Here is a 14,234-nt window from a genome sequence, read left to right as displayed (position 1 = left end):
ACACATTTTTAAAAAATAAAATCAAGATACATCTGTGCTGTGATGAATTTCTTTCAAAACCTATGTGTGCACTAATAACATTTTCAAACATCACACATAAAACCTTTTCTCCTCTATGGAATATATCACTTTTGAAATGTTTAATTTCAGGTACAGTGTTGAAGAAGAAAATGTCCAAATTAAGGTAGTTAAATCCATGGTTTTCCCCTAAGATAGTTTTTTCTTTTCCTTGGTAATTTACAGTAAATTATTCTAACATATTCCAATCACGAGTAGCTTCCATTAAATGTCTCTGCCCATGACCAGCCCAAGCATCCTGATTGTCAAATACTCTCCCACAATACCAGCAGTTAAATGTAGCCTTCAGAACATTTTCAGAGGTAGTTTTCACAATCCGGTAATTGTTTTTGCTTGTCTTTTTGAGTGTTAGTTTTAGTACAAATCTTTCTTTCACTGAACTAATAGGTTTAAATGTTTTGTGCCTCTTGGAAAAATCACAAGTTGTTTTAGAAGGCTTACCACAAACTGGTTTCAGTAAAGCACTGAGAGTTCTTTCTGACAATGTAACCTTAAGTACATGTCCATTAAATTTGGAAATCGTTTTCATTACATTTACTACTTCTGGTGCATCTGCATCCGGATGATTCAACACTACAACTGGTTGATTTCTCCTGGGACATTTCACAAGCTGTTTGGAATTAAAGGGGAAAAGTCGCAATGTTCTGACTGAATCTTTTGAAAGCCTAGCTCTGCTGAATCCAAATGATTCATGGACATCTTCAGGTTTAACCCTTTCTTTACACTTTCTGTGTAATGTTGTTTTTCTTGGAGGTTCTTGGTAACTATCCCTACACTTTCGTTTACAGTTTCTGTTTCTAGATACACTGCCAGTTTCAGAATCTTTACTTCTTACATGAGTTTTTATTCTTGAAAAATTTTGGGGTGAAGTCTTTTGTTTATTAAAGCTTCTTCCAACTGTACAATTTGTTTTACACCTCAATACCCTGGCCTCTGAATGGTCACTGGCATGTACTGGTTCCTCAGAAGATTCAGATGTTGCAGTAGAAGTTACCACAATTTCATTTGCTGGCATCATATCATCTAGTAAGAAGGGTAAGGCATCTCTAGAAGAGTCTGGCTCTTTTTGCTCTCCTCCTGCAGTCTGATTAGATGATACATTGTCTTTCTGCGATGAGAATACAGAGTTGCTTACTGACAGATTATTAGCAGCAGTCACATTTAAAACAGGGTTAAAGATTTTCAGCAATATCTTTTGTGGTGTCCCTTCAGGGTTCTTTGGCTGTATATTTTGATAATAAGTACTATTTTGGACTAATTTAGGCTTAAGCAGCTCAGTTTTATTTGGCAACACACACTTCAAAAAAACAGCTTGTTTGCCATCAGGCAAGAGGGTAAAAAGAGGTGGTTTTGGAAAAATCTCGTTCTGCTGTTTTGCTGGATCCAAGATATTTGACTTAGTGCTCGGATGCTCAGATATTATTATATTAGGAGGAGGCACAGGTTTCCCTGAAGAACTTACTGGCGTTTTAATAATGTAAGGGCCTTTTAATGGCAAAGTATTTTCTGAGCTACTTTTCGTGCTCAAACAACTGCCAATGCTGGAGCAAAGTGTAGGTGTCAGACAATTACTGTTTGGTTCTACCTTTAAAAAAGGTGTTCTGCAAGGCTCTTTTGCTGTAGTTCCACAAGCTTGAGCATTCTCACTTTTTACAGTGTTAACACCTTCAAATTTCCCATTGTTAAATGTTAAAATCATCCCAGGTTTCTTGTTTAAAAGAAGAGTAGCAGGTACACCTTGCATATTAACCTGTGGTTTTCCTGAAACAACATGTAGTCCAGGCTTATTAGCAATGTGCAATGGTACAAAAAAGCCTTTTGTAGTCTGAACAAATACAGCTTTTTTTGGTTCTGAATTTACAAGTGGACTCTGCATATATGAAGAACCTAAGTTTTGTGTAGTGGCACGTAACTTGTCTTTTACGAGCTGCTGCGTTATTATTGCATCTGATTGAGTCTTAAGTAGTGTGCCAATACCTGAAATTTTAGGTGTCTTCTCTGAATCTCTCACATCTTGTGACACTGACAGCATTTGTGTTTCTTTTCCATGACATTTTAAATTCAGATAATTTGGTGGCACATTAATCCCCATACCACAAGATGGAATTGGCAAGATGCCTTGTACTTTGAAGTCCTTTGAAGATTCAATAATTTTGCCTTCTCCATGTTTCTGAAATGACTGGTCACAGTGAAGTGACAGGACTTTATCTGGAGTGTTACTAGAGTCTTGTTTTACATCAGATTTTATCTTTAATTCATCTTGAAGCAACTGGTTTACTTCAGGTGGCAAAAATTCTGATGCCTGTTCACTCTGAAGAGAAAACACAGATGTGATTCTAGGCATCACAGGTGACTCAACAACAGAAATGTCATCATTAGATTTTTCAGTTATGCTCTCTAAATTTTGATTTTCATTAATATACAGGCTCTGTTCATCAATGTCTTGTCCTTTTTCTAAAACACACTGTTCTTCTATTTCAGCTTGAGTTTTTAAAATTTCATCTTTAGTATTTAAAAGGCTAGTTAACATACTATCTGAGTTTGAGCTCTCCTTTTTCACTAGTGATGAGACTGATTCACTTACTGGTTGCTGAACAACTGTCTTGCTTGATGAAGATTCTCTTTGAGGACTTTCACACATTGCTATTCCTAAAGACCTACGACGTTTTTTTAAATTATTCACTTTTGAATAATTATGAAAAGGTAATGATCCTTGGTTGAAAGATTCAACAGGTAATTCAGAGTTGACATAATTAATACAATAGTTATGCATATCTCCACTTTTGTATGCATTTGGTTTGGTAGTAGAGTTGACTTTATCTGGACTTTTAATGTCAGTATCTGAAACCTTAGGGCGACTATGAGTAACATGACTTCCCAATAAGTTAACATTATCTCTTGTTTCAACTTTTGGGGTCAAATTCACCGATGATGTAACTAATTCTGATGATGTTGGCAAAGAAGATACACTTTTTTCATCATCCACTGTTTGGAGTGTATTACTCATTTGAGATAGCACAGCTATTTCTTTTTCTGAAGTTACTTTCCCGGCAGGTATAGGAGATGAACATGAAAATGTAGGTGCTTTCATGTAAACTGTGTCACTTACCTCAGTTTTTACTCTTGTTAAAAATCCAGTGGTGTCCAAAGTCTGCAGCTGCAAATTAGCAGTACTGTCCTTTGCAGCATCTGACTGTGAGCCTGGTGAACATAAGTTCTGTTTAATGGTAGGCAACAATTTTATTACAATATGTTGTTTTCCATCCACCATCTTGAAGCCCATAAACTTAGCACTATAGTTAGCTGGAACTGTTATTCTATTATTTTTCACCGTTACCACTGTAGGTCCTTGTACAGCAGTTTTTGAGGAACCAGAAGTAATATTTGATAGCTCTCCAGCTTTATTATACTGTCCAGTGGACAGAAGAGTTGGCTTTTCTGACTCTGACTCAGCAGTTTTATCATTATTCTCACAGTGTAGTCGTTCATCCTTTTCTTCATTTAAATGTTCTTGAGTAAGATGGCTCTGGTCTTCAGATTTAGCCTGTGTTTTGTTCATGTTTTTAAGCACTTCAGTGTTTTGTTCTATACTTGGATCACTTTCATTGTTCATTTTCTTACGTTTCCAGAATATCTTCCTAGATGTACCTATTTTGTATCTTTTAAGTATTAGCTTAAGTCCTACTGAAGTCTGTGCCATCCTTTTTTCATATTTGTCTTTTTCCAGTTTTTCTTTCGCATATAAATGTTCTTTGTGTAAAGTTAAAACATGTCTCACAAGGTACTCTCTCTTTGAGGTACCAAATCTACAATATTTACAATTGAAGGGAAATGTAACAGAATGAACATGAAGTTGCTTCTGAATCTCTCCTCTGGCAAAATATATATGATGGTATTTATCACTTTTATAATGGACTTCATTGTGTCTATGAATGTGCTGAACAAATGTGCCAACATCCAGGGTGGAGAATGTGCACTTTTCACATTGAAAACTACCATTTACACAATGTGTGGATATAAAATGTTTTGTCAAGTCTAATAAAGTATATATTTTTTCATCATTACAAATGTCACATTTTACTAAAGTGCCTCTATGGATTCGTCTGTGTAGTTTAAATATCTGGAAGTCATTTGCTGAAAAACTACACATTTCACAAGGATAGGAAGGTAATTCACCCTGGTGCCACATTTGAAAGTGTTTTTGCAAATCATTTGGGCTATATCGAGTGCTATCTTGGCATTTTAAACAGTTGAAACTGAGTACTTTTGCAGACATTTTTATACCCGTTTCTTCAACTTTCTCAGACTTATGAAGCAACATACACTCCTCTATACAGCTTCCAGTCTTCATATTGATAGATTTCCTTGCAGTCTGTGGTTTATGCTGAAATAGTTTTCTGTATTTGTCAACTTCATGTTTCAATAGGACTTCATTTGGAATGTTTATCTTCGGCAAATCAATTTTCACATTTTTCAGTTTATAATGAAAACTACTTTCCAAAATTTCTGGCTTAATTACTGATCTGATAGTATCAACTATGTCATTTTTCACATCATAATCTTGTTTTAAAGTAGCTTGATTTTCATCAAAAAATAACTGTTTCTGTTCAGATGGCATGATTTAACCAAAAAAAATAACCCAATTTTTTTTTTTCTGAAAACTCTTGATATTACTTGTAATTTAAACAGGAAACAAGATTATGCCGCAACATCTTCACAATACCAGGATTTTTCCCACATTAACTCACCTAAAACCAAACAAAGAGTTGAAATTTTCATCACAAAAGTTATCAGTAAATTTCTTATTTTTAAGCTGATTTTGACACAACATAGGAATGTTGCTCAAATACATGAATAAAAAATTAATAAAATACCTGTTAATTATTTTAAGAACAGCTTACCAAGAAGCAATAGTTTGAAGTAGAAATAATTCTAACATGGAAGTCAGGGAATACAAGCTTTACTTCCAACTTTGCTGTGTCACACTGGGCAAACTTCAACTTCTCTGTACTTCATCTAAAGAAAACCACAATTGGAAATGCACCCTTAAGCTCTAAGATTTTTATATTAAGTTGATGATATTGTTAATTTTAAACAGGATTTTTAAAATCTTAAAAAGAGAGCCCTTAAAACCTTATATTCCAATTATATACATATACTAGTATCATTAACTTTCTCACTTGATTATTAACTCTATAGATAGTACCAGTTTGTAAAAATTTCAACACACTTCCCTCCATATTTTCTACTTCCTTATGTACCTCAAGGATAATTTATGTTTAAAATAAAAGTTTCGTTAATCCACAAACAACAAAATGACATTATCTGCTCTCATGTTATCATTACTAACGTGTGAAAAAAAACAAAAAAAAGAAAAAAACAGAAGAAATGAAAAAGAATAGCACATTTCCCTGAGGTACTCCTAAAGTGTATCTACTATTTGGTTTTTTGTCCCAGGAACTCAGACAGATGGCAGCAAGGAAAGCCCTTGGCAGATTAGAATGCACCCATTACTTATCTGCCTCCATTAATTCAAACACTTACTGATTTATGTAACTTTAGACAAGTGTCAATCTCTGTGTCTCAGTTTCTTCATCTATAAAATAAAAAATTTAAAAAGTTAGTACTTCCCCTACCTCTTTCATGGAATTGTTGTGAGATTAAATAAGAAAACATATGTAACAGTATCCTCTAAAGTGCTAAATAAATGGCACTATTATTACTGTAATTACCATGTATGAGAAAATAGGATTCAAATTTCAGAGGAGTAAAAAAATAATAAAGTAATATATGTAACAATAATTTATTACTGAGGTTGGAATCTGAGTAACTAAGGTTCAGTAGTAAAATATCAAACTGTGTATTAGAAGAATTACATTATCTTATTTTTCTCTATCTCTCCTCACTCCCCTTTCCTCGCTCTATAATCAATGAAAGAATATACTCAGCTGACAATTTAAAAAATAGTAAAAATAAATTTGAAAAGTAAGTAAAAGAATAAATGGCTAGAAAAAAAGTTTAATGATATCTGGCGATTAATACACACCAATAGAGAAGATACCCTAAGATTATCAGTCTCAACAGTGGCCAAGTATCATAATCACATTTTCACCATACCAGAATCTGAGGGTGGAGTTCAAACATATGAAACTTATTTTGTTGTTAATCCTCACCCAAAGTATTTTAGAGCGAGTGAAAGAGGGAGGGGGAGAGACACAGAGAGAAAAGTAGATATGAGAGAGAGAGACAACGATAAGTTGCTTCCGCACGTGCCGGGACCCGTGACAGTGATTGAGCCTGCAAGCCAGGTACATGCCCTTGACAGGAACTGAACCCAGACCCTTCAGTCCACTGGCCGACATTCTATCCACTGAGCAAAACTGGCTAGGGCAAACATGTAAAATTTTTTAAGCACAACTAGCAATGGTTCTTCTTCATTTGCCGGAATATCATATTGTGCTCATTCTGGATTATCCATACATAAGCTTTTCTATTACTACATATAATTAAGAGGAAACCATATCATGAGTTTCATTACAAAAGGCAAATTGTTTTTACATTAATATTTCATATGTCTAAAAATATGTGTAATGCTAAAAAAGAACAGATTTTGATATATCTAAATACCATTAATTCCATTTCAAAATATCTACACAATTTAAAATTTTTCTTGTAAGAAAACACATAGGCCAAAATCTGACAACCAGTGTAAAAGTATGACCAGTGTTAAATAACTCAATCAACTAACATTTACTAATAAATATTTACTATAAATGTGAGGCATTTTGATGGGTATCATGGAGAGATTAAAAAATGTGGTCCCATGCCCTGGCTGGCTTTGCACAGTGGTTAAAGCATCAGCCTGCGCACCAGAGGGTCTCAGGTTCAATTCCCGGTCAAGGGTAAGAACCTGGGTCATAGGTTCAATCCCACCTCCAATGGGGTCATGTGCAGGAGGCAACTAATTGATGTGTCTCTCTCACATCCATGTTTCTCTCTTCTACTCTTCCTTCTCTTCCACTCTCTCTAAAAAATCAATGGAAAAATATCCTTGGATGAGGATTAAAAACAAAACAACAAAATTGGTCCTTCCCTTATTCCAGCTTACAATCTAAAGGAGGAGGCAGGACATATACATTAACTAGAGGCCCGGTGCATGAAATTCATGCATTGGGAGGGGGGGTGTCCCTCAGCCCAGTCTGCACCCTCTCCAATCTTGGACCCGAGAGGGATGTCCAACTGCCCGTTTAGGCCCGATCCTAAACGGGCAGTCGGACATCCCTCTCATAATCCAGGACTGCTGGCTCCCAACTGCTCGCCTGCCTGCCATCCTGATTGCCCCTAACCGCTTCTGCCTGCCAGCCTGATCACCCCCTAACCACTCCCTTGACAGCCTGACTGATGCCTAACTGCTCCCCTGCCAGCCTGATTGCCCCTAACTGCCCTCCCCTGCAGGCCTGATTGCCCTTAACTGCCCTCCCCTGCAGGCCTGGTCACCCCTAACTGCCCTCCCCTGCAGGCCTGGTCCCCCCCCAACTGCCCTTCCCTGCAGGCCCAGTCGCCCCCAACTTCCCTTCTCTGCCGGCCTGGTCACCCCTAACTGCCATTCCCTCCAGGATTGGTCATCCCCAACTGACCTTCCTTGCAGGCCTGGTCCCTCCCAATTGCCCTCACCTGCTGGCCTGGTCCCTCCCAACTGCCCTTCCCTGCTGGCCATCTTGTGGCAGCCATCTTGTGTCTACATGGGGGCAGCCATCTTGTGTGTTGAAGTGATGGGCAATTTGCATATTACTCTTATTAGATAGGATACACTGTTTATTCAGAGCTGACCATCCAGGAACCTCACTCTTTCATTACACAAAGAATCCTATCTAATAAAAAGGGAATATGCTAATTGACCCTCACACCATCGCAGATGGCGGCATCCACAGCCGATGAGGGAATATGATAATTGACTGCCATGCCCTCAAAGATGGTGGTGCCCAAAGCCACAAGATGGCAGTGCCCAATCCCCTTAGCCCCACCGGGGCGGCAGGCACGTGGCAAGGCTGGGCCCACCCTTAGGCGGGCCCAACTGCTCTGTGCACATGCCTCCAGAGTCCCCCAGTCCCCTCAGCCCCCCAGCCGCCCAGGGCTGGCCCAAGGCACAGGCAAGCCTTGGATGGCAGCTGCCCACCCACCCAGGACCACCCGAGACTCAGGTAACCAGGGCCGGCTGAGGCTTGCACTGCCGACAGTGGCAGCAGCAGAGGTATGATGGGGGCATCGCCTTCACCTGATCGCCGGGTAGCCTCCCATCCCTGAAGGCTCCTGGACTGTGAGAGGTGGCAACTGAGGGACCCCCACTCCAGTGCATGAATTTTCATGCACCAGGCCTCTAGTCTATAATAATAGAAGTGTAATATGCTAATTAGACTGGACGTCCTTCTGGAAGAAGCCAGGGCTATGAGGGAAGTCCAAGTCCCAGGTGCCAGAGGGAAGCTGGTACCGGCAGCCAGGGGAAGGAAGGCCTACTCTTGCATGAATTTCGTGCACTGGGCCTCTAGCAGAAAATAACTAAGTAGGATACATGGCAGCCAAATCACATGCCACAAAGTTTACCCATTAAAGTGTATGCCCTTTCCTCACAGACAAAACAAATCTGATAAAAGGAACCAACTTATTAAGAAATCTACTTAGCTTTTACTTAAGTTTGATAACTGCTAAATAATTAATGTTCAATGTCAATTTTTTTATTGTTAATGTATGGCATATACAATATAGTATTGGGGGCATTTGTATATTTTAGGTAGTTCTGGGTTTATTTGCCCTCCAATTTGAAATCTGGAGAATCTGTTCTATCTTCAACTATGTTCAACCTATAGTGTACATGGAAGCAATCAAAGATGAAGCCCTGGTAGCAAATAATACTAGGGATTGCCACCTATGAGAAAAAATATATAGCATGTTGGGGACATTTCATATAACATAATAAAAGGAAAGAGAAATAAAATTTTAGTCTTCCAATTTATTAGCTAATGCTCTTTTCACTACAATCTAATCTCTACTCCATCAATAAGGATCACTGATTTTAAATTATTTATTTATTTATTTAATCCTCATCCAAGGATATATCTACCTGTTAATTATTTTTTTAATCAAAAACAGAGGATATTTTTCGATTTATTTTTAGGGAGTCAAAGAAAGGGAGGAGGGGGAGAGACAGAGAGAGAGAGAAACACTGATGTGAGAGAGACATATCAACTGGTTGCCTCCCATACCCACACCCACCTCAACCTGAGCTGGGGATGGAGCCTGTAACTGACGTATGCATCCTTGACCCGGAATCAAATTTGTGACCCTTTGGGCCACAGGCTGATGTTCTAACAACTGAGAAAACCCAACTAGAGCTTAAATATTCTCTTTAAACTCCTGCCTTCTATTTATGTACTAGAGGCCCAGTGAGCGGGATTCCTGCACTGGTGGGGGGGGCGTGGCCTGTGGGGATCAGCCCACTGTGAGAGCGCCACTGACCACCAGGGGGTAGCTCCTGCAATGAGCATCTGCCTACTGGTGGTCAGTGCACATCATAGCGACTGGTCAACCAGTTGTTCTGGTTGTTCTGCCGTTCAGCCACTGGGCTTTTATTATATAGGATTATTTCCTCATAAGACTTGACCAACATGTATCTCATCAATTGAAATAACACAATTTGTATAAAGTATTTCTTTAAAAAAGTGCTTCCTGCACCAAGATGGAAGCTTAAACAATTTGATTTCCTTCCTTTCCCAACTGTCCACTGAAACACAAACCAAAAATTAAAGAATACCTAACAAAATCCTACAAAATGGCTAGAAACTAGAAAACATTCCATACATATACAGTCAGGTGTTTGGGTAAAATATGGTCCAGAGAAAGAAGAGTGAAAGCAAATGTTGACAACTGTCAAGCACCACTTTTAAAGAAGAGGCTTACTAGGGAGCATTCATTCAACAAATATTTAATGAGTATCTATTATGTCCTTATTAAAGAAATGAGTAACGTAATTCTGTCCACTCCCTCCCCTAAACATACCTTGGGAGAGAAAGCAAGGGCTTCAGAGGAAGACTGTGTGAAGTCCCCTGGGGCAACAGAAGTCTCTGCTGAGGTATGGGGAGGAGAGGATGAATCCAAAGCTTTGATCTGGGTCCAGAGGCCAAGCAGAAATTGGGGGTTGCTAGCACCAGCTATTAAGAGAGATGTGAAGAGAAAATTATTTCTGAACAAAGATACATCTTCCTATATCTCTGGCTATCTCCTTCTGCTTAAAACTTCTGTTCTTTCTCCACATAAGTAAATAGTTATCTCTAAGCTGTTAGAAAAATCATTACATTAATTTTCCTCCACCCTCCATCTAACCAAAAAGAAAAAGGAGTATCTTGGTTTATCGTCTATGAATTCATCTCAACTATCAATGCCATCAAAAAAGATAAGTAGGCAGAAACATCATTGGATGCAGCTGTTCAACAAAGGGCAAATAACCTGAACACTCATCAAAACCTATCTTCTATTCTCCCATTCCAGCAGTGAAAACAGTAACTACAATGTAAGTTACTGTAGGAAAAAGGAGAGAGCTTTAAAAAGAAAATCAAGTAATAATTGGCAATCTCATTAAGACTTAAAATAATAATAATATGAGGGGGGGAGATACTGCCATGAGAGTACAAAACAGATGGAGGAAAATAATGATTTTGAAAAAAAAAAGAAAAAGAAAGAAAAAATTACACAGGATTTGGTTATTTTTAAGACTTGAATTTTCCAAATTAAAGGCTCCCCAAATGTCTGGCAAGATTACTAGTGGAAGGAGAATATAAAACGTGGTATCTACAACTTAACCTAGTAAATTATTTTTTAATTTAAAAGATAAATGGTTTTCAAATTTTTATCCACAATGCCAACTTTAATCAGACAACAATATTAATCAAACATTTTACTCACAATTCTATATGCTAGAAACAATGAAATAACATTTATAGAGTTCTGAGAGAAAAGAATTAACCCAAAAAAATTAGCCCTATGCCCAGGTAAACTCTCACATGTGCAGGGAAAATACAAATTTAGATATGCAAAAATTCAGAGAATATACTACATATATTTCTTTCTGAAAAAAAAAAAGTATTAAATACTTGAAGAAAACTGAATTCCAATCAGAAAAAAAGAACTAAAAAAAGAAATAATTTGAATATCTGTTGACAATAAAATCTACAAAATAGAAATAAATGTATTTTGTTAATACAGTTAAGAAAGCAGAAAAGACTGGAGGAGACTATTTGCAACATGACAAATATAGTAAGTCCTTAAAGAAAAATTAACAAGGGGAAACAGATGAGTTAACAATAGCAACGAAACTCTAGATACTAAAAAACAGATAAGTAGTAAAGGATTTTGCAGACCCAAGAAAACAATACCAGACAGTGGGTAAAGCTGAGAACTAACCCATTTTACACTTTGAATCTTCAAAAGGATTAGGAACTGGCAGCACCAAGTGACTCTAAAATGGAAAAGGAGTAAAAAGCTAAAATAAAGAGAAATTTGGAGAAAGCTGCTTGAGTTGGTCAGAGACTAAGATTCCCTTCCCTATTCTATGCTAGGTAACTGCTGTTCCCCCACCATAGCAGAAGATCTGGAGATTTATTCTCTACAGAGGGTAAAACAGAATAACTGAAATAGGGAATACCAGACAGCTGAGAGAATGGGTACTTAAAGATAACAATCAGAGACGTTCATTGCAGCATTGTTTATAAAAATCACAAAATTAAAAATAACTAAATGTCCACCAAAAAACAAATTATAGTATTTTCACTCAACAAAATATTATTCAATTTTTACGATAATATATTATAAACACAATTTATTAATAGGAAGGTATCCAAAAGGCATTAAATGAAAAACCAGAAAACAAACGGTAGATATATCAGGCTTTAATATATCAGGATACAACTACTGATGAAAATAAAAAGATAAACAGACATGGACTCATACAAACTCACATAAAAAGTCAATCATACACACATAAAAATGTTTACAGTGATTATTGACTAGCCTTAGGTCAGTATTTAAAATGTCCTTGGTTCACTATGGCCTCCACACTGGCATACTACATATACTTCCTTATCATAGCATAAGCAAATAGTTTATATTTGGATGTAACAAGAATGACAATCTCTTTGCTTCTAGACCACACTATTATAAAACTTCATAAAAAATGGCATGAAGTTTAAAAAAAATGGCATAAAGCCATGAAAATTTTGAAATTCTCAAACAAAGCAAGTCACTTCTGTTGTAACCTGAGTTTTTCCTGAACAAACTTAAAAGAATAAACTTGAGCCAGTACAAAGTTGATGAATGTTGACACTAAAGATGGAGAAGAAACTAAAATAAAATAGATATTACTCCATGTTGTACTCCTCATATCAACACATAGGTACCCAATCACACCACTGCAGAAAAGCTTTTAACAAAGTTAACTCTATAAACATACACTCAGAGAATAAATAATTATGCTATTAGATGTCACTCATAAATTCATTGCTTCGAGAGAAGTGATTTTTTTTGTTTATTTAATAATTAATTTGTGAACCATGATGTTATCTAAAAAACTAGTGAAGGGAACTGGTACCACCAGAATGGCAGCTATGTATGCAGTGTTGTTATACATATAAAAAGTTACACATATTTTAAATTGAAAATAAGTGATATTCAATTAATAATATGTTTCATGATCTTGGTACATTGCTAAAAGAATTAGTGAAAATTATAACATCAGTCTATTTTTTTCTATAAACTACACAAATACCAAGTATAATGTTAAACTTTTTGCATTAAGTAAGCATACCATTCTTTATTCTTTATCCTCACCCAAGGATATGTTCACTGATTTTCCAAAGAGAGGGAGAGAAAAACATCTATGTGAGAGAGAAACTTTGATCATTGCCTCTCATACACACCCCGATCGGGGATCAAACCTGCAACCTAGGTATGTGCCTCGACTGGAATTGAACCTGCAACCTATTTGGTGTACAGGACAATGCTTCAACCAACTGAGCCACCTGGTTGGGGCTAAGGATATCATTCTTTAATAAAGTTCTGGCTGTGTTCTGACAAAATTTTATTTAGAATTCTCTTTTTTGATGCTTTAAGAGTTTTGTTATTTCACCTGCTCTGGAATAGTTCACTAAACATGAGAATTGCCCACTTCTTAAAACTGCATAGACTGTACCAACAAAACCATATGGAGTTTGATACTTCTGTGGAGTTAAGGCCTCACAATTTGACAAATTACTCTACGGTTTCTGGGATCTTCGAGTTTGTTTGAGTCACTTTTTTTGTTTGTTTGTTTTGTTTGAGTCACTTTTGACAATTTATCGTTTCCTTAAAAATAATCAATTTCCTTCACATTTTCTAAGTATACTCCCATAATCACTTTTTATATTCTAACCTCAAATGAAAGCACAACATATGGATATATAGCAGTATCACTTAAATGTCCATGAATGGGAAAATGATTAAATTATAGTACACATGAAAACATTATAAAAAAGTATATTTATTGAAATTATTTCAAAATGTTTATTCTGAATATTTTTGTTTTTTAAAAAAGAAGTTGCCAATTAAGTAATGCATTTTTAAATTAGGAGGCAAGATCTCCATTTTTATATCAAGAGGAAAGGTCCATAAGTGTATTTTTATGTAAACAAAGACAAATCTATTGACAGCTATCCTCCAAACTACTGAAAACAGGTTAATTTTTTTTTTTTTTTAAGAAATGACACCATGGCATAGCAAAAAACAAACCAAAACAATAGGGAGAAAATCATCAGCTCTTTTGGGTACCTTGATTGAAACCAAGAGGGTAATGTCACCACCACAAGTTTTCCATACTGAGGCCTGCCTGTGTATTCCTGCCCCTGAATTCTAGGAAATCCTGTATCCTTAAAATAATCTCCCCTTTTCAGCATATACATGTTAAACTAGCTTAAGCTAGTTCTCTTACTTGTAACCAAAGGCTCTTAAGACATTATGTTGATAGATCAGTGTTAACTGTGTTTACTTCACAGAAAAGAAGATGGCTCTTTAAAGAGTAGTGGGACTTAAGTAAGAAAGGAGCAAAGCTACCTGGACCACAAAAACAGAACAAA

General features: G+C 36.6%; 1 protein-coding gene across 1 annotated transcript; it reads right to left on the bottom strand.

Moving 5' to 3' along the window:
- On the bottom strand, positions 1-4,696 carry ZNF518A (zinc finger protein 518A). The gene has a single exon (XM_008144114.3). The coding sequence runs from the start codon at positions 4,694-4,696 to the stop codon at positions 248-250; it is 4,449 nt and encodes a 1,482-aa protein (XP_008142336.2). The 3' UTR covers positions 1-247.
- Positions 4,697-14,234: the final 9,538 nt, after the last annotated feature.

This window comes from Eptesicus fuscus, chromosome 17 (assembly GCF_027574615.1).
Source record: "Eptesicus fuscus isolate TK198812 chromosome 17, DD_ASM_mEF_20220401, whole genome shotgun sequence".
Lineage (NCBI taxonomy): Eukaryota > Metazoa > Chordata > Mammalia > Chiroptera > Vespertilionidae > Eptesicus > Eptesicus fuscus.
This window is presented reverse-complemented; position numbering and strand designations above follow the sequence as displayed.

What these genes read in the sequence shown, in the direction of transcription:
- ZNF518A (XM_008144114.3), bottom strand. Translation starts at nt 4,696, where the DNA reads ATGCCATCTGAACAGAAACAGTTATTTTTTGATGAAAATCAAGCTACT.